General features: G+C 36.4%; 1 protein-coding gene across 10 annotated transcripts in view; it reads right to left on the reverse strand.

Annotated features, from left to right (window-relative positions):
- Positions 1-21,954, reverse strand: part of ARHGAP12 (Rho GTPase activating protein 12) — a 103,348-nt gene that overhangs the window by 33,689 nt on the left and 47,705 nt on the right. For 7 of the 10 annotated variants that reach the window (XM_041122289.1, XM_041122291.1, XM_041122288.1 and 4 more), the window contains 3 exons: positions 11,954-12,217; positions 5,829-5,969; positions 4,147-4,227 (listed from right to left, as the gene is read on the reverse strand). In XM_041122289.1, coding sequence (XP_040978223.1) covers positions 4,147-4,227; positions 5,829-5,969; positions 11,954-12,217 — 486 coding nt within the window. The remainder of the gene's footprint in view (positions 1-4,146; positions 4,228-5,828; positions 5,970-11,953; positions 12,218-21,954) is intronic. The other 3 variants (XM_041122293.1, XM_030008020.2, XM_041122294.1) reach the window with 2 other exon arrangements.

Here is a 21,954-nt window from a genome sequence, read left to right on the forward strand (position 1 = left end):
AAGCAGCTCTATCTCAAATGTACAAGTGACTGAAAGACACCTCTGGATAACCCACTTTATTCACTTCGCTGCCTTGGACGTCCATTGCCTCACCGAACCCTCACTGAGATCACTAAGACTGCTCCAAGTCATCACTGATTGCCACAGGTCCTGCTGCTTGCCCAAGCAAAAGCTGGGGGCACTTTCCCCCCCTCCTCATCTTACTTGGAAGGAGGGGAAGAGGGTGGGAACCACCAAACACCAGGACAAATGAGGAAGACCAGACCAGACCTCTCGAGTACAAATATACACATACATATCTCAGGTTTGTCATATCACTTGCACTTTTGTCCTTAAAAAACATCTAGAACCTCACATCAGCTGAGACTATCTCAGCTTTTGCCAAGCAATCCCAAATTTTATGACGAGAATATGAAGATGATTCACTACTGCTAACGATACTGTTTAGTGCATTGACTTACAGTAAATATGAATGCCAACAAAGTATGTTACCTCAAATTGAGTAGCACAGCTCAGAACAAGACAAATTTACCATAAGACAACCAGGCCCTATTTACATGTTCTCATCTTTATTTTCTTTCACCATTTGATTGCATGATATCTTCCTGATATTGCCTGCATTGTGTTTTATTGTAATTTTTCAGATAGCATGCTCTATTTGACAGCATTCAGGTCTCCAGCAGGAAAAATCATTCACCTCAGTATCGGAATTGAGGCCCAACATTGACTGTGCACAGAGAGTGAATTAACAGACTGCTGGTCTATTAAGACTGCCAAAAATGAAGCTCCTCCACCTAGCACATCCTCTGTGGATACAGCAAGGGCAGCTAATGCTGCCAGAACTTCTGAGAAGAGAAAGTGCAACTGCAATATCACAGTCTGTAAATATTAACACCAAACTATGAGTTCACTCCAGAGGCTTATAGTATACGCATTTTCTTTCAAAGTCTACTCTTGGATCAGAGAGCTCAGTCAGAGGATGGCCAAACATCATGCTGTTATGCTAGATATCAGCCTAAGAACGCATTTTGAAAATTTGAGACACCATTAATCTCTAATTCTTATTAGGTTGTGCTCTCTACTTCCCCTTTGAGCTCCTTATTCATTATTTATTACATAGTTTTCCTCACTTTTTTGTCATTTTGATAGATTACCTTTTTTAAACTTCAGAAGTTATAGAGTTCTTATTCCTGAGATGAAGTTAACTTTTTTCCCCACTTAATACAAATGATTTCTCATTTGCTTAAATTATAAAACTCGTATTAGAAAACTAGGTTTCTGGAATAGGGTTGTACCCTTTTTCAACACAATTTAGATATTATTCATTCACTACACAGGAAATAAACATTTTTATCACAGTGATCTACACAGGAATGAACTTTTATTTGCTGGGGGTTTTGGGGGTTTTTTTTGTTGTTTGGTTTTGGTTTTTTTTTTTTTAATAATTGGCAAGAACCAACAACTGAATGCAGCAGAATGCATAGGCATAGGAGAAAACTCAAAGTCTTTTGCAAGATGTAGTACAAATTATGGTTAAAGATTATTATCCATTTTAAAGAATAATTCAGTATGTTCTTCTTTTCCACTGCAAAAAGCTGGGTCACACTCATCATGAGCCTTAATAGACCTTTCAGCAGTTGTCAAAGCTACTCCACCTGAGATGTCATTTTTAACCAGAGGCATTCAGCTCTTCCTAGATGTTATTCAAATATACATGACTGGAGGGCTTTCTACGAGACTGTCTGAAGTAATTTGTTTTGTAACTGCCCTCCCTCCCCAACATATACCCTCACAATTTTTAACACACAGACAAGAATACTGGAAGTGTTATTCCCAAGCATGTTCACATTTCCAGTTAATGCTGTAACGGTGAAGATTTTTAACGTTATAGCATTAGCTCAGCTAATGTGCTATTCCCAGAAACCTTCAGATGATATCTAGTTCTAATGAAGTCCAGATTATTAAGAACCATCTAACAAAAGGATTCTCCTCTTTTTCTGGTTTAACAGCACTACATGACCATGCTATGCCATCACTTTGTTTCACAACAAATTTTGGAAAAAACTGACCCAGAGTAGGGTTTTTTCCTAGGAACTTAATTTTCATTTAAGCAAGAGTTACAATGCTGAAGTCTTTTTACAGTTTTCTCTCACCATTCACGAGAGTTTTCAATATAGATTATTTTTCTTCAAAGCAGTTCTGCAGTCTACATTGTCCTTCCAATTCATTTGTTCCTAAGCACTTTTGGAACCAGCTTCGGTAAGATTTTCAAGAGACTAATCTTCAATCATGCTTCAATTACTTACAAGCGTAACATCTCTGCTCTATGTTCTTCAGATATATAGTTACATAAACCAGGTAAATCTTTTGCTGAAATATTTAATCTATTCCACAGCATTTAAAGATGAAAGCTAAGGATTTCTGGAAATACATAGGCTCTTGGATCGTGAATACAAGAGTCAATTGCTCATTTACTTCTGTTAACCTTACATTTGCTGCCACCCAAGATTTACTAGTTTCAAGAACGAATTAAAGAGTACATTCGGCCCAAATGGCTTATGAGAAAATTTTCAAGGAAAATTTGTAACAGCAATAGGTGATGATTTTCACATAAACAAGAACTAAAGCATATCAGATCACAAACTCTGAAATAGAGGCTGTATTTCATTCTGTAGGTGGGTTAGTACAACGGAGCTCAGATGACTGTTTAGAACCACTAGAATATCATGGACTAACACACAATACTAGACCCAATCCCTGTATATTTAGAACCACTAGAATATCATGGACTAACACACAAATGCTAGACCCAATCCCTGTATGCTAATATGCCTCATGTAGCAGTTCTGGATTATCTTTGTGACTTCTTGCAGTTGGATTAAAGCCAACTTAATTTGCTATTTAGTTCAAATCCAAATCCATTCTGTTTTAGTGGAAAGCAACTTCTTCACAGTCAAAACTTTCTGCATTGCAGAAGTCACAGAATGAAGTATGCAAGACATTATTTCCCAAAATTCACTTCCATTATACATACTGAACTAACAATTGCTTCTGGTAAAACCTGGTCTAGCAGATTTTCAGACTTCCAATTAATCTAATAGCTAAGTAGCTTTTTCAAACCAATAGTTACAGATTATATTGTTAGGTTTATGTATGTTACAAAATTTATCTAACACATTAGACCAACATAGGAGAATTCACAAAGCTAACTCAACTCTTCAGTGACTCAGATACAATTCTTTCACCAACATAAGAAAACAGTCTAGTATATAGCTTCATTCATAAATTTCAATGTAAATATTTTCTCACAAGTATTATGAAAGCACTATCTATTAGGGTTGCTCCTTTATAAGTGGAAGTGACTTCAGACACCAGGTTTTTGGACTGACGAAACAATAATTGAGAAACATGCTCCTTCATACACTTATGTACACAATTCTGTGTGAAACTTTTTTTTTTTTTTTTTAATGCTGACCTTACTATGTAGGATTGAACAAACATCCTAACAGCAGGGAAGACATATACAACTACATCATTATGACAAATGTCCTATAGTTTTTTCAAAGTGAAAATGAGAATTACATAGTATTAGGTACATCCTCAGACTACCAACTGTCCCTAGCTCTGGCACTTTCCTACAAATTCCCATTTTCATTATGAAATTAATAAATACCAGAACACACTTTTGGTGAAACTGTGTCATCCTCAAAGATACCACAAAACTCTGCTGAAACTTTTGTTTTTCAACACTTGTCTGTATAAGCATTTTGGAGGGTACTAAAAATAGACTACAGTTTCTCAGGAACATTTTGTAGTAAAAAAAAAAAAAAAAAATTTCTTTTTTCCTATAGAGGTTTTCTTTATCACAGCAAAATCACAGATACTATTCTTCTGCCTTGCCTGCAAAGCTCAGTTCAGCAAAGATACAAGATCTTCTCTGACATCTGAATAGTTACATCTATTTTTCATGTCCTTGAGCATATTTTTTTTCTCTTCACAATCAGAAATTCCACAAAAATGCAAGAAATAACTAAGTGCAATACATAAATCCTCTTGTTGTGAATAAAATTAAAGGCCCCATAGAACTTTTATTGAGGAGGAAAGGAAAGCCCCAAGTTGTCAAAGTTTCTTTTTTAGGTCACTCACCTTAGGTAACTCCCATTCTGATCGGGAACCATCAGCGCTGTAGTAGTATGGTCTACCTTGTTCATCTGCGTGTTTTATCCACTGTAGGAAAAATGCAATGATAGGAAATGTAATCAGAGTGACAGTCGTAACATAGTAACTCTCTCATACTTGGAATTTGAAGTTAATTTTTAATAAAGTGCCATCCACTTCAGCAGCATCTAGTGCACAGCCTTCTTTAACTAACCAAGGTTAGTTAGCAACGAGAGCAACACAGTTTTCAGCTTCCTAAATTGGGTTAATATTTTTTCCTTCTGTAATGCCTCAGAACATAGTGCTGCAAAATCACACAAGAGATTGTGATAAACAGGTATTTTTGAAGATGGCATATCTCACTCTTATTGACATTACAGTGTCAGTTTAAGGAAGCACAATCTTTGCATCATATCTGTGTAAGGATTTTATACATAAGATTACAGAATTACAAGAAGCTCAACCAGCAACTGCTGATAATTTAAGAGATAATTGCACTTGTTGAACAACTCCTTTTTTAAAACATCAACACGAACATGAGATGCAGTTCCTAAATAAATTATGAAGATAATATAATTTCTGTAACCTCTATAAGCAAGTCCCACAATCAAAGAGGTAAAACTATGACAACTGTGACTCATGCAGAAAGCAAAGAATCATAATGAGCAAAAGTCTACAAGATCGCGCAAAAATATGCACAGAAACACTCACAGTAAGGCTCTTGGGTCAAGCAGGTTTCACGAGATTGCCTTCCAATGAACTGTTTGTGATAGGAAACACTGTTTCCTGTCAATCCCAGTGCAATTTAAAAAAAGTTTGCATATTTGTCAAAACATAAGTACGTGCTCTACAGATGTTTAGCAGGAATAGAAAGCAGGATAAAGTTCCAAAACTGACATAAAACTCAATTATTTAAAGACTTCTTTCAAAAAAAACTTGCATACATCAACTGGAAAAGAAGTGGTGCTATAATATGATAGACAAACTACTGTTTCAATGAACACTTTTTGAAGTTAAAAAAACAAAATGCAACTTTAGTAAACAACTAGAAAAAGGGACTGCTTTACAAATATAAACAAATATTGTCACTTATCCTATGTGGGAGAAATTTTTATTATGTGCTCAGAATCACAGTAAGTTGTCTGTAGCAATTAGATGATCAGAATAGAACATAAATCTGCTGATACAGCTGTAGTTAAATTAAGAAGTTTGTCTACATCTGAAAGCAGTACTGAAAATCTCTAGTAAACGATGAAACTGATAAAGCAGCATTATTTTCATTTTGAAACCATCCTAACTGGAATACCTATGTAGACAAGAACAGCTCTTAAAAGACAGTAAGAAAAACATTATATTGGTATGAAGTTCTTTCCTGAAATGTAACTAAGAGGATGGGGGAGGGCAGGAATTAAAAAAAAATTATACATTATACGTTCATTTAACATAACCTGATACCCAACTGGAAATAAGAAAACTTCTTCTAAATAATGAAGAACACACATAAGGGAAAAAAAGAAGTCAGGTCAGTTGCTAAATTTTCGTGCATATTTAAAAAACAAAATGAGATACTGCTGCGGTATGCTTTCCACTTCTAGAAACAAAATCTGCATTTCTAACAGTGAATTAGTGGAAAAGATTTTGAACATGTGATGAGAAGAAGGAAAAAGTACCTTTTCATTAGTATAGTCATTGGTATATAAGGTTTGACCATGTTCATCCAACTCTTCTGACCAACCCTTTGGAGGAGAACCATACTGACTATCTGACTGGCTGTAACAAGAACTGTGGTCGTTTTCTTCTGATGAAAGATGCTACAAGTAGTCAGAAACATACAAGGCAGTTTTAAGAATGAAAGCGCTTTAAAATCTGAAAGATCAAAGATTATTTGACTAGAAAGAGAATAGTAATAAATTCAGGAAGTTCATATTTTTATATCTTACATCAGAGAATAAGAGATGCATTTTTACAGTACAAAAATATTTGACAATTGCTAGGCAATTCAAAGTATTTTCAGAACAACTGGTTTATACTGATAATTTTTTTTTTTAATTCTACTATACCAGATTTCAGCTACTCGAATTTAAATGCCTTTTTTTTTTCCAATCTAAATTTTATTTCCCACAAATTTACATTACTGAATGATGAAGAGAGTTAGCTTTAGTAATCTGCATTGCCTCAAAAAACTTGGGAGACCTGCTACCTTGTTTTTCTGGCAACATCCCAACTTTCATACCTAAATCCTTTTCTTCCCTTCCCAAATAGTATCTGGAAACACAATAATCATTAAGGACAACTTGAAACTCCAGTTGCACCTTTGTAGGTCCCAGCACTTTAAAGTACTTGTGCAATGCATCCTAAAATATTAGGAATTTCCACTCTCCTCTTCCCAACTCTGAAGTGTGTGACAACGAGCAATGCAAAAGCAACGCTTTCTACCAGGCACAGATAGCTGAGGTGTAAGATCATTTTCTGAAGGTAGAAGTGAATTATAATGTAAGGAACAAGTTTGACATGTAAAGCAGAGAAGATTTTGCACACACACATCAAACAATTTCTGTTCCCTCATACACCTTGTTCATCTCCTTGCTAATTTATTGTAGTATTATTCAAAGCATCCATTACATGCATTAAAAAAAAAAAATCTCCCTGCATTTATCTCCCACAACAATATCTCTATGCCACAGTCTCCTGAGGAATTCAGTGCAGATTTCCTTTCACACTATCTTGGATCCTTGGCTAGTAGGAGGCATAACACTTAAGAGGGAACACATCCTGCTATTCAGAAATTACAATAGTTAACTATTGACTAAGGTTCAATAACACAAGTATAAGGGTTTTAAGGAAAACTATAAAGCAGAAGAAAGGCAGAATTTCAATTTTAAACTAGAAAAAACCTCCCCGGAACAACTTAAATCTTACCAAAAATATCCAGGTATCAGAAACTCACCAGTTTTAAAGAGTCAGTGGTTTTAGAGACAACGTGTTTAGTGACGTTTCCAAATGATTATTACATAGGTTTTTGGTGTTAGCTTTCTGAGTACCTTACCACTTGTGTGACACAAACTGCCTATGCTGACATGAGCCAGCCTACCAAACACAGCAAAATCCATGGGAAATTTTCAGTTCATTAATAAAGTAACATGAAAAAAAATGTAAGCATCCTCTGCAGCCTACAGAAGGCAAGCATTTAAACTACAGATTAAACAATGCTGCCTCTCTTGCTACCTCTCTAGCACATGGGGCAACATGAAATTCTGAAGTGCCAATTTCTAACCACTGGGGAAAAAAAAAAAAAAAAAAAAAAAAAAAAAGAGTTTTCAGTCGCATTTTTTGTGCTTGAAGAATTAAGACTGAGGAGTTGATAAGTGCTATTGGCCCCATTTGAACTACTGTTTTATAAGATAGCTATATTGTATACACATATTTAAGTTTACATCATGTTTTAATGGTTAAATATTAAGTGCGTTGACATATGTTCAAAGTAGTAGACTTTGCACATTATTAACAGGAATTACGGCCAAATAACATAATGCATTTGTATTTGCCTCTTCCAAGCAACTCCTGATACTGACGAAACACTGTAGACATGTAAAACTAAACAGAACACTTCAAAATGAAAATTCTCCTAGGAAAAACACTGCTGTTCAGTAAGAATGACTGTTAATGTGTCTATCTGTAAGGCAACCATATAACAATACTCTTGATGCTTCCAGACTTAACTACTATCACCTACCTTTGCAGACTTAAACAAAATTCCTGAGTTGTTACAAAGTTTGCCAAGCCAAGGCATTCCTTGTCCTTCAGCTAGTAGGAACAACTGCTCAAGCTGCATCAACAGGGGTTAGAGAACACTGGCCAAACCACGTTCAACAACTTTCAATTTAACTTTCAACACTTTTTCAGTATTAAGTGCCTATATGCTTTTTATGTAGCATCCATGCTTTCCTCTCAGTCCCATCCCCGATTATACTATATCACATTTAAATAAAGCCATCTTAAGCAGGCAGGTGCCCAACCTTACACCTTCTAAGAACTTTTCTGTGACACTAAAGAGAATTACAGAAAAGGTCCCCCACATCATCACTTCTACTGTCTGTCTTGGCTTTTTTCCATTTACATGGAAAATTCCCGAGGGCAGAGACCAGTTCATCACCATGCATTTAATAAAAAAAGGAACAGTTACAGTCTCTCTTCTATCACTTAATCAGTCTAGTTTTGAAAGTTACTACTACTTCTAAAAATCAAAATAATAAGAAAGAATACTTACTAATTAAAGGAGCTAGCATCCCTTTATCACCCTTTGTTTACTTTGAAACAAAAAATGGGGAACAAAATTGCATCTTAGCCACATGTTTTAAATGTAGTTTTCAATTTAAATGAAATCCTGTTGCTTTTCTACAGCTTGCTGGTTAATTTGTTGGTCTCTACTTCACATTATGGTCTCCTAGCTAGGTATTAGAAGTTTGCCCTTCTCTGATATGACAACATCTCATTGCTTTTACAGTACACCTTAATTAAATCACTTTACTGACAAATTTCTCCCAGTTACAGTTAAGCACTCCTTCCTCAAATACATTAACAAGTCACTACCTCTGATAAATTTTACCTGTAATTCCAAAATCTTATACACTTTCCTAGAGGCCCTGTTGACAGGACTTTACTGCTTCCCCCCACCCCATCCAAATAACTGCCATAACCTACAACTGTTTTCTTTGTGCCGTATCTGTTACCAACTTCTTTGACAAATTAGGTACAATTTTGCCCCTTCCTAATTATCCAATAAAATTCAATGTCTTAATCACATAGTTCTAAGACCAACTATAAGCTATTTCATGTTCTAATATATTACACATATATTAGAATATATGATCATTCACAGTTCTCATTTTTACATCATCTTGCCATTTTGCCACCTAATACAATACAAGCTGCTCTGAGGACAAATCAGTAGAGATACAACTAGCATTTAACTTTCCTGCATATGCTCTTTTATTACTAAATCTAAAGGGAAGGAGCATAACTCAGACTAGCGTATAAAAGCCAACTTAACTTCATTCTAATAAATTAATCTGTTTTTACTAATTATTAAGGCATATTTGCTCTAAGTCTTCACAAGACAAAATTTGGGATGTCCTATATTTTACTATAGCTTAGGCTAGGATCTCAACCTTTACTCTAAATATTTTGGTTTAAGTATTCAGAGGTCAAACAAAAAGGTGAACACAAACAGTGGAGTATGAAGTACACTCCCAAATGCAGAACATAAAAGAAAGGAAGGAAAAAAAAAGGCAGCTTCAAAAACAACACGACTGCGACCGTGCAACATATATCTCCCTAGACTCAAACTTTGATAACCCAGTCAGAGAGGACACAAATTACTTAAGGAACTTGTGCTACTGGAAATGCAAACTTATCTCTAGTTAAAAATTAACCAAAACACGCATCATCCATTGGTCTTACTAAGACTGAAAGCTTGATAGATCTAACTGTCTGAAGGCCAATCTGTGATACCTCAAGCATCACAAATAAACGGAAGAACTGAGCTGAAATAAGTTATGGGCAATAAAAGAAATTTTAAAAAAAAAAAAAAAATCAAACTTCCCAAACACGCAACCATGTGGTGAAGTTGTGGTAGAGCTATGAAAGAGTCAGAGGTATCATTTGCAGATGGGGAGGGAGAAAGAACTATTAGAAGTCCTTCCACGAAAAGAAGGAAGAATGACAACAGAAAATCAGTTACACTTGCTACAGGGAAAGTTACTACTGAAAAAAGCAATCACCTTATCCAGACTAAAAACAGAGCCTTATCCAACAAAAGAACAGCCAGTGAGAAATTAATAGACCATTGGCAGAGATATCAAAGTGACAACCACAAACATTTCACCAGTTTACCTGTTGCTGCCACTAGCCTGTGGTAAGAAAATTTGGCTGTTTAAATGCTTGCAGATGTCACAGCTGCTATGAAGGCCATTGCCAAAGGCAATGAAAGGGTCCCCTTTTTCCTTTCTCTCCTGTTTCTGGCACTACCATCCCAGAGGTAGACTTCTACGAGAGGGATTCCAGCAATCTAAAATTTCTGAGCAGTCCACAATTAAATTTTAAAACTAAACATTCTCATAGGCTCAGGAGGAAATCCACCTAAACTATACATATTTGAAGAGGGTATATAAAAGTGAAATATGTAGATTTCTTGATGTTTGCTTTTTCTTTCAATCAGGAAACTGATTAACCCAAGTACTGTTTGAACACAAGAGCACTACTTCAAGTGTATTTAAATAGTAATATCCATCTCCCAACTATTCCTTTGCTTTATCTGAATCACTGCAGTTCAGATAAACACACACCACTGTCTGGCTCTCCCTAGCAACTGGCTGCACAGAATATATCTGCACCCCAAATATTAGCCCAAATCATCTTTTAACATAAATAACTCCATGGTAATCTTCAACTCTCTTAAGCAAGGTCTGCAGCAAAGCTTTGCCAAAAAGTTTTGCAAAAGCAACAAAAAAAATCCATTGCGATATCTAAAGAATATGTTTATGGCCTGAATGTAATTTAGTCAAAAGCTCCTACGGCTAATTGCCAAAAGCTAGGGTGGATTTCCTCCCCCCATCAGTATTTGCTACCCTTGCACCTAGACACTTAGCTAGGCAGAGCTTCTAACGCAGTAATTTTAATGTTCTCCTCTTCTCTAGAATATCATTCACAGAACGAAGAAAAGGATTTTCTCAAAGTTAACACAGTTTGATAACAAAATATTTCTCCTTTAACTGCGCTTTCTCCTAGATTGTTCTACAGCTACCCAAGGCAGAAATCACTGACAAGTGTGTAAATTCAAATCTCTTCAGCAAATGGTTAAATAAATTGCTGCAACAAGTTATCCAGCTAAACTTGCTTTTTATATTCACTATGATTATTCCACCTCTTCAAGAATTCATTAAGTAAAACTCAAGTTTGAACAGTCACATATGCCACTTTAAAAAAAAAAAAATTTAAATAATCATAGAATATATAAATTATTAATAGTATAAATCTAGGTATGAAAATAAAAATCAATATATTTTAATTTGATAGACGCTTCAATTACGCCAATATTTTCGATGCGGGTGGAAACTGCTGTGGAACTCCATTAAGTCTGGTTTTGAGTCCAGAACTCTGGAGTTCTCTACCTCCATCTTAATCCCTCCCTCAAAAAATATTTTCCTCCATAAGAAAAGCATCTCATATTCAAATTTACTGCCACAGCATTAACCAAGCAGTAGCAAACACCTGTATATCCCCTGCCTTTGTTTTACTGTGTATTTAACTGATATTGATAACAATAAAAAATTCCCTTTGCCTTTTTCAATGCATCCTCATAAATCCTGCTGCTAGAAGCACTGTCACATTCCCCCTCCTTCTCCCCCCAAAAATGTGGCAAATACACTGGGAAAGAGAACGCACTCCATGTCAGAGAACTTAGAATGGTTGTCTTACTCTATCATCATTTATAGTCCTATTAGTTTCAAAATATCTTAGTTTTCCTTTACCTTTAAAGGAAAAGCTGCAATACCTGCTGAGGGACTGTAAGGCATTTTTACAACTTACTACTCTTGTACACAGTTCGCGTATGCATTCTTGTATACAAAAGCGACTGAAAAGCTAAATTGTTTACTACTTCATACCAAGACACATGACCAGAAAGACAAATGAAGACACTCCTTGAGACCTCAAAACTCAGCAATACCAAATTCCATAGCAAAACAGCATTCATATGCATTACAATCTCATTGCTTGTGATCTCAGAAGGAACTACCTCATGATCTGCATGGCTCTGGGAATCCCCTTTATTAATGCTTGCATCTCGGGCCCACCGTGGAGGTTTCCAGGTTCGTTCCTGTGATCCTCTGTTGTAGTAATAACAGCGTCCTGTCGTATCTTTATGGGTTTCCCATTCCCCATTTATTTGGACCGGAGCACTTGTAGGTAGTGGTGGAAGTGCAGACTGAGATATTTTCAGTTCTTGTAAATTAGCATAAACTGGTGAATCAGGCCTCCCTTGGCTTGGTGGAGTAGTTGGCTATTGAGAGAAGAAATGTATTGTTAAAGAGCAAATGAGTTTTAGAATGCTCCCTTGCAAATCAGAATATATTACAGTAGTTAAGCAAACCAACAAACTCCCTTTTTTCTTGTTAAGTACAAAAGCACAAAGGACAGCCACAAGATGCTGGGACGTGAAAACATGAGATTATTAACTATAAGGTAGATAGCACAAGCTATATTTATTTAATACTGAAACAATTTTTCAGCATATCTCCAGATGACAGCTGATAATTATGTCTTACAGTGGGTTTGAAATACACTGGCATCATCATGAAAATAATTATATCCTTGCCTTATTGAAAAACTTCAGCTTTACAGTTCAGGTATTGCTCAGGAACTGTGAGTAATGTGATCTTGTTCAAGACAAAACGTAGCATTTCTAAGATGCCACTTGTTAAGCAAAGATGGTTCCCCAACCTTTCCCCCTCACTGCTAGTACAGATGATGGTGAATGTAAAGCAGCACTTCTATCTTCTCAGGCAGATCTAAACAGACAGTTCAGTTAGAAAGACAAGCACAATGTTGTGACTAAAAGACTCTGGAAAACACCTGGACAGTTTACCTGTAGGCCTTTCCAAACAGATGGTTATTTGAAAATATCTTAGGCAATATCACAGAGTGTTCTAATTACCACTCTCTTCTTGTAACAATTAAGTGGATATTCTTATCCACCTAATTTTATTCACATACATGTACACAAGTAGAACAACAAATACCAACAAGAAAACAAATCCCTAATTTCTCATTAATAAATAGTTTGCTAACATGAAGGCCAGCAGAAAGCATGGTTAAAAGTCCATGGCACTCACTGAAACCACAAGTACTTTCAAATAAGCCACTAAGGTGTTTAGGAGAGAAATAGACTTTCAGATGTTCAATTTTTAAAGTATAATACAAGTATATAAAACACACCAGGCAGACTATAAGAGCTGTGATTATGAGATTGGGAAAGCAGCTTGTTATTAAACCAAATCGAATAGTTTCCTGGTAATGCACTGCCATCTCTGTACTTTAGGACACATTATTTAGGCACTCCAAAGGAAGGAACTATATAATTTATACCATCCCTTCCCCCTGCTTTGTTTTAATTCAGAAGCTTTGCTGCAGGCAAGTCCTTGTGCCTCTTGTTGCATCTTTCACAGGAAAAAATAACATATTGCATTACATAAAAGATCTTTTATAATGTACTTTTAAACATTAAAATCATAAGCTGCTAATCTAGGCCACATCTAATCATAAATTATCGGGGTTTGCTCAGGCAAGACAGCTTAGCATACCACACAATCAGATATAAACTGATTGCACCATAGCTAGAACCAAATATGGGCAATACACACAACCAAAAGGGAAACAGCTAGAGAGGAACTTAATGAGATTAAAACAGGCATGGACTTGTTTTGTGTGCCTTTAAAAGAGAAAATACAGCTTACTAGATATAGCAAGTACAGTATGTTTAAGGCAAACCACAAGAGGGGAAAAAAAAAATTGCAGCACTGGCAAAATAAGAGAGCCAAAACCAATTAGTATCCTCCTCTACCTAATTCAAAGGAGAAAAAAAAAAAACCAAAAACCTGTTACAAAACTTGATGAGCCCTAAGAGACTATTTTTCTACTATCCAAGTCTCCCACCCCCAGCTTTTTTTTTTTTTTTTTTTTTTTTTTTTTGAGGAGGGTAGAATGGCCGCCTTTGGTGGAGTTGCTCCTGAAAGCAGTAACACCATAAAAAATGCTACTATGAATGAAACATCACTCCACTGTCTTCAGGGATGAACCTCGATTCCCTGGGATGCTGGGAGAGCAGCCTAGAGGTCTCCTCTTTCAAGAGGCAGTTTCTGCATTCATTTCCCAATCGGCCTGCAGAGCTGCATTTCCCACGTAAATCATCCTTCCATTAAACCACTGAGCTTGTCATTTGAAGCAACAACATACACCTGCACCGGCAAATGCACAAACCTTCAGGTCCCTCCTCTATTTCAAGGAATTGGCAAAAGCAGTACCATCAAACACCCCGGCTGCTGCAGCGGGAGGCCGGTGGCTTGCACAACACTCCCATCCTCCTACAATTGCTCTTCCACACAAGGCAATAAGAAGGATTTGCTGTCTGGCCTGCATTTTCCAGTTGCTTTTTTGTTTTAATTAAGACATGAAGTGCCATTATTAAAAGAACAGTTCTGTGTATTAATAAAAGTGTTTTCCAAATAGAAAGCCTATGACACAGAATGCTCAATATAGTTTCTAGAACAGTTTCTCAAGCAACACATAAGAATATGGCTCAAAGGTTTCACACTGAGGTTTTCAATGGGTTTAGCATTATAACCAGAACAACTCCAGATGAAACTGCAGGACATGTATGTGCTAAGCCAATACTGGAAGCTCACAGCCAGCATACTGCCACATAATTCAAGCAGCATACTAGTGAAGTTTAAAACAGTAACATGATATGAAAGCATAATAAGGGGTTTTCTTCTGAATGCTCAGTACTTCCAAACTCAATATACCAATTTCTGGTTTTCAAGGGAAGCCAGAACTTTTGTCCTGAACAACAAACAAGACAGCTAACTGACCTGCCAACCAAGCCTCCAGCTACTTCCATTCCCTGTTACGCTCTCTTCTGACAGATTCTTTGGGGAGAATTGCAGGATTTTTGAAAGGTACCTGTAAGTTACTGCTTTCAGCAAAGCATAAGAAAACACAAAGCCATCAATCTAACTACAACACGCAGCTTAGCTTATAAGTACGTCTTTGAGGGATACAACTTTCTTACCAGGAACTACTTTAAATAACCACGTAACATACAATAATACTTCCTCATACCTTGAGCCACACAAGGAGGTACGTTGTTACGTCTACAACAACGCTCAGTTCAACAGCACCCAACCTTATCAAGGGTAATTTTGTGAAGAATTTCTCATTTATTGATGAGAAAAACAGCTTTTAGAAAGCTCAAAAGTTTCCTGAAATTAACTTTAGTACACTTTCTACGTCAGTGTCAGCAGGAAGGTCAATCCTCTCCCCGCCAGCAGCTTGGGAAGGAGAGTCCTGCAGAGAGGCAGGTCCCACTAGATGTCCCTGTAGAGCTCCCCAGCCCTCCACCATCTCCTTTCATTTCAGATGACTGTTTTAAGTTCCAAGACTGTGTTCTGCAAAAACCTTTAATAGTTTCAAGCCAAAAAGCATATTAATTTAACTGTATTCCTTTCATTTACCAAACCCATTACTCATTACCAATGTATAAATCCAAATAGAGAAAGCATTATCTAGATCAAAATAGTTTCTGACCACTTCCATGAGTGTTTTCCCAAAATCAGACATACACTGTTAAGGGAAACTTAAATATATGCTAAACACTAAACAGCTCTGTATGTACCTGAGGACTTCCAGATCGAACTTCACTCCCTGAGCTTCACTTTTGCACTAACAAGCTCCAAATGCTCATAAACATGGAATTAAATCTACCAAAAGAGACTCTTTGTTTTCTCACTATCAGAATCACAAGAACACGTCCTTCAACAGGCCCATACATGCACACACAAAACGCCTTATACTCAAAACATTTCAACATTCATTTGCTATTTGATATGGATTTCACAGTTTTTCATGTTGCCTTCTCCTGCTAAGAACAGTGAAGGACTCTTGCTAGAAATGTGATAAAGAAAAATTAGAAAGCAGAAATACTTCTATGATGCTACAACTTGAATGAAAATGGTACAGCCTATTAAGCACTATGACAACTTTATGAATATAAGGACCTCTCCCTGAGCTCAGTAATGCTCTGTGTTTTAACACTTTAGAAATCTGCCATATGTAAGTTCAGTCTCACAGAAAAGTCTGCTGGCACTAAATCCTTGCAAATTGATAAGGAAGAGAGTTTCATGCAGGCAGGACAAAGTTTCTAGGATCAACACACAACATTCTTCAAACAGAGACTGTACACACAGCTTTTTCAGAACATAGTTTTTATATTGGCACAGTAGGAAGCAGATATGTGCCTTTAAATAAAACAACCTGTTAATCATTCATGAACGAACAGTCAACATTTTCAACAAAGGCCACAGATACACTATCAGGCCTCTGAGCACTTGAACACAGTGCAATGAAAAGCAAACTTACTATACTTCACAAGGTACTTCTGATTACCAAAATGCGTATCAGCTTCCCAGAGGACACCTTAAATTTTAATGTTACCTTATACAAATGGCTTTTTTCAGATGGCAGTATCTGTTTAAGTGTTCAAAATTAAAGGAAACTTTAAAAAAAAAAAAAAAAAAAGGGTCAGTGCACTCCAACAGGGTAAGACTGCAGTGCTGGGAGAAGCAAGGACTACAGAACTCTTCCCTATCCACCACCTAAAAATGCTTTTGGTTTATTTTCATGCAATGAGAACACACTGCATCTAGGATGCCTGCAATTAAAAGAAAACATAGTTTCCTCAAAACTGGCAATTACCTTTTTCCTTTTATAGCACTTAAATCCAAGACAAAAACTTCTAGAACATAACTGCAATGCTAGCCTGCAAAACTTGACCTACCACACGTTATTTTCCCTCCTTTACAATTAAATTGCTTTAGTGTCGTGCCTCCGTTTGCAGCTTTTCTTAGTGTTATGAACTTGAAATCAAAAGCTTCCATTTCAGTAGCAGCATTCCAGTTGCTGAAACCAGCTGCTAAAAATAAAAAGAAAAAAATTAATAAAAAAAAAAAGCAAATCTCATCTTAATACTCTTTATGAAGTTACAAGCAACAGATGGTCCATACTCGTGCAAAAGAACAGCATTACGCTGAAGGAAAACAAGTGAATACTGGCTCTCTGCAGCAGCAAGCTGAAGAAAGGATAACAGGCACATCCCACAGCATCCCAAGACAGGCAACGAAGCATCCCAGTTCCCTCAACAACCGAGCTTCTTGCCAAGGAATCGCCACTGTCCTTTTAGGAAGGCCTGCGACTTCAATACTAGCTTTTATGTCATTCCTGTTGAATAAAGAAATCTTAAAAACTCTACAGTTTCATTTTCACAAAGTGACAGCTTCAACTAGAATAATTAGCTCATCTCCTCCTTCCTCTTTCTGCTCTTGGCTTATGTTTTCACAAACATGTTCTGGACACTGCTTACTTTCTGACATATTCAGGCACATTTAAAACTTACTGTAATACCCAAAAATCCACGAGGGAGATTTTTTTCAGCAAGTCCTCTACTATGTCAGAGGTGAAGAGAGCAAACTAATTTAACAAGCCAAATTGAAATGGGAACCCAAACAATTTTTTAATGCACTAACCTTCTCCAACCTTAACTGGATAATTCACTCTCTAAGTCTAAGGAATGCATAAAAAGATGACAGTAAATATTATAAGCCTGTTACTAGTTGACTATAAATATCAGACAAGCTATAGTAATGCAAATATTTAAATGCATTTAAGTTCTCATGTTCAGTTGATTTGCCATTATAAAGTGGTAAGAAAAAATAAACAACATTACAAAGCAATGCAGAATTAAAATCATGCCATACCAAGCATTCATATAAATTTGCCTAGTAAAGTCCATTCAACAGTTAAATGTTTAAAATGTCCAATTTAAAAATTAAGCAGGTACACTCAAAGCAATTGTTTCAAATGGCTAGTCAATCACTCTTCATCAGATTGAAAACAGGAAAATTAAGCATCTGATTTACTTAATTCTATCTTTTGGTCAATTTTGCAAATTACTTACACTGAATTACAGGCTGAGCTATTACTTTCTTCTATTTCTGGAGATATTTACATACAAGGCATTTTAATATAAATAAATCTATTAATATTTTGTTTTATGAAACAAACAGTCTTAGTACATGGGATGTCGTGTTGTGCCAGAATGTGCTTGTGTTATTTCAGCCGCTTAAGTTCGCTTCTGCTTTAGCTCTCCCATAACAAAAAAGAAATCCCGAAGTTGCCAAAAGCATAAGTCTTCATCTGGTGATATTGTAATGCCTTATCAATTAAAAAAAATTAAATCTAGATGCATAGCAAAAAGCCTGTAAAACTAAAGACATTCCCTTTTTCAGTAGCCCAAAAGAAGTGCCTTAAATTATTTTCATACTCATCAAGACAATGATTTATTAAATTGTACTGCAAAAATCCTGCAGCACGGAGAGCCAAGAGGTGGCTGCTTCTGTCACATTCACAAACACTTACAAACAGCAGCGGAAAGCTGCTGCAGCAGGAGGGCTCTCTGGCACGCCGTGGCTTGCTACAGAGGGGAGCAGTTGGCTGTGTCTCTGGGTACCAGAGACAACACTCCCAGATCATCCATCATAACTGACCGATGAAAGAAAATCAATGGGAAACCTTTTCTTCCTGTACACTCTACAGATTTCCCATTCACATTTCTGTAGTGCTCATAACCATCTCAGTGAGCAAAACTATTACATACGAACTTCAGAAGTGTATAGCAATAAAAGAAAGTATATAATTGATCGAAAGATTGCAACAGTGATGTCAAATATTTTAAAAAACGGAAATAAGATCTTACAATGGGATCCTTTGTAAAACATGCACAAAGATGACAGTGTTTACCATGCTTGTACTTCACCACTTGCACAATCTAGCTTCTCCCTTCCATAAAAAAGCTTTTGTCCAAGGATATATACAAAGCTGCTTTTCCTATAGTAGAAAATTTAAATACCATATGAAACACTTTGCTTCATACGTGCTTATACAGCAAGCTTACCCCAATTAGGAAAGTGGCCGAATTTAACAACGTTGAAAAGTCAGCCAGTAGATTTCCTTCACTCCTTTTTTACCCTGTCCACTTCACCATATAAAACACTGATGCTTTCCACAGACATAACGTAGTATCTGTAACCTATTTCAGAAATTTAGCCAGCATCTTGAACAACCTGGACATGCCATACAGTAGTAGATTTACACATTTATTCTTCCTCCACCTTCATGGAAGTGGTATCAAGTTGGTTCTGTAATAAGGATGTCTCAACAATACTAGCAGAAACACCAAGTTTATTCTGTGTTTTAGTTTAACTGCTGTCAATTCTTGACCTCTGGGGAACCCGCAGTACATGTCTGAATGCAGATTTGTGAAGAATAAAGCCGTTGGGAATCATTTGTGATATCTCTCAAGGATTATTTTCTATAAAAACTAAGATAGTACACTAAGAACACACCAAAAAAACACTGAACTTGCTTTCTCCAGTGGAAAACTGTCCTATAATATGCCAACAGCTACTGCTTTTCAGAAGGGCAGTATCACAAGAGCACAACAAGTTCTTCAGTTGTTTTAGAAGTGTTACAGCAGAATAACTGATACAGCAGAATGATCTCTTAAAGTTTCAGGAGTACTGGAAAGCCCTCACTTAACAAGCCATTTATTGTTTTAACTGATTTAATGTATAGCCATACATCTCATTTGCCTCAGAGAGATCAAAGTATTTTTTAAGAAAGATTAGATTATTAACATCTTCATAGAACACTTCTATGTGTCACCATTACAGTACCATAGCACATCTAAAAAGTTAGTTCATATGAAATCTAATTGGGGGGATAGAATGGTGTTATTTGAACTCATAATAGCTTAAAGGTCAAGAAAGTTTCCATTAGTTTAAGTCACTTCAAACTGAATAGCAATTTTTTCTACACTTTACATTTTCCAAAGTACAGATCCCATAGCATTTAAGTGTACTTTTGAGGGTCCAGTGCTTACACAAAGCAGTGTAAAGCCACACACCCATGGAAAGTGCAGATGGGAAAGTAAACATCACCTCTGATAATATTCCCAAGTTACTCAAAAGTTACTGAAGTTGTATTACTGGTCAAGATCAAAAGCCTAAAAGATACCTTGAGTACCATTTGATCAAACAGAATGAAGTCTAACTACTACCACACAAGTTACCAAAACCCCATGACTCAGTAGAACAAAAAATTGTAATATTCTACTATTTGAAACAGAAGGAAGCCAGAGCCATTAAGAATTTAAAACCTGTATATGTGTATATTAATGGCTTACTTTCCAAATATTAAGGGTTGGTTTGCTTTTTTTAAATAGAGAAAAGAACAATTTGCAAGAGACAGTTCTAAAACACAGCAGCGACCAAATCTGTGTTCTGTCAGAAAGGGTATTTAATGCCAAACACTTGACAAGAAAATGCAGAACTCCCACACAATTTACAGCTGTTGTCCTTTTACTCTGCTGTAAAAGCAGATTTCACTTGTGTGAAACTCTGCTTCACTAAATGTTGCTTGTAGCAGCAAATTCTGCAAGCATTTGTTATGCTAGTATTTCTTTGTTATGTGTTAGAACAATTTCCAAATATCTTATTGAGCTTATGAACTGCAACACTTTAAAGTTTTTAATAACATATGCAGCTGCAGAACATCACCTGTATTCAAACAGTATGAACAATGCTAATGTTTCAGCACACTTACTGATATACTGGAAATACGTTATAGGAATAACTTGAGGCAGCAAACCCCGGTGAATAACACAGCTGACTGGCCTAGGAAGCAACCATGGTATAGTATGAAATCAGATACTAGAGTAATTTCTGTTGGCTTGCCTTACTAATATATTAACAATAATATATTCTGTTGTGCAACTGGTAGGCTCTACCCTTTCCTGAACACCCAGGCAGCTGCTACCCTCCACATCTGCTTCTCAGAGCTTTCCCCGAGTTTATTACTTGCAACTACTACTCCCAAGGTACTGCACTACTCGCGTGCCCCAAATCTCCAGTAGGCTGTTTCCTTGATTAGAATGTCCCACTTGGGACTAAACAGGCAATGCCTTCAGAAAACAGCCAGTGTAGCTATTTACGCTAACTTCCATAAACATTATATTAAAAACCTGAGAAACAAGTTTCAGTACCGCCCAATTTATAAACTAAGAACAACATCTGAAAAGTATGTTCTAGGGATCCTGACTGGCTATACGGTTTCAGAATATATGATTTGAAGAACCACGTTTTACATAATGTCATGCTAGCTCTATACCTCTACAAACCAAAATCAAATTATATACCCAAAGTCTAGAAAAATTATGACAAAACCTGTTCATCAAGTAATTTATTCATACTCTAACATAAAACAGACCTGGGTTAGGGAAATATGAATCTCAGGATATAATTGTTCTTAAGTCTGTACACACAAAGTCCTGATTGTTTCCATACTTTTAATTTCAGGCAAATTTTTCAACAGCTATCTTTAACACATCAGAATATCTGCTATCAAAAAAAAAAATTTAAAAATCTCTTTTTTGCTCTTTTTCATTTTGGAAAAACTGGTTTGCTCACCTTAGCAGAAAGAGAAGCCAAGAGAAAAGTAATTTGCCATTTTAAATGAGTTAGTTACCCTAACTCCCCATGCACACAACCCAAGAATTTCCTTTGTGCAGAAAAGCAGAAGCCACACTGACACTTCTGCTTATACCAGAAGTTCAGCAAATTCTTTTGCTAATTCAGTTCGTGTCACCAAATTAATAAAGTACACAGTTCAAAGGACTCAGCCAACAACTCGATGTTTAGAAAACAAGAAAAACCACAAATTTATTTCTTTCAGAAAATAAAAGACCACTGATACAGTTTTAAGATATAGCTAAGCTGGTCTACTGGCCAACTGCGACCAAGAGGAGCAATGCCATCTCCCTTCCTCTCCGCAATGTTGATGTGACCCCTTCAGCAAGCTGACAGAAGAAACTAGAATGGCAGTAAATTAATCCCATTGAGACTTTGAAAA

Source organism: Aquila chrysaetos, chromosome 3 (assembly GCF_900496995.4).
Source record: "Aquila chrysaetos chrysaetos chromosome 3, bAquChr1.4, whole genome shotgun sequence".
Lineage (NCBI taxonomy): Eukaryota > Metazoa > Chordata > Aves > Accipitriformes > Accipitridae > Aquila > Aquila chrysaetos.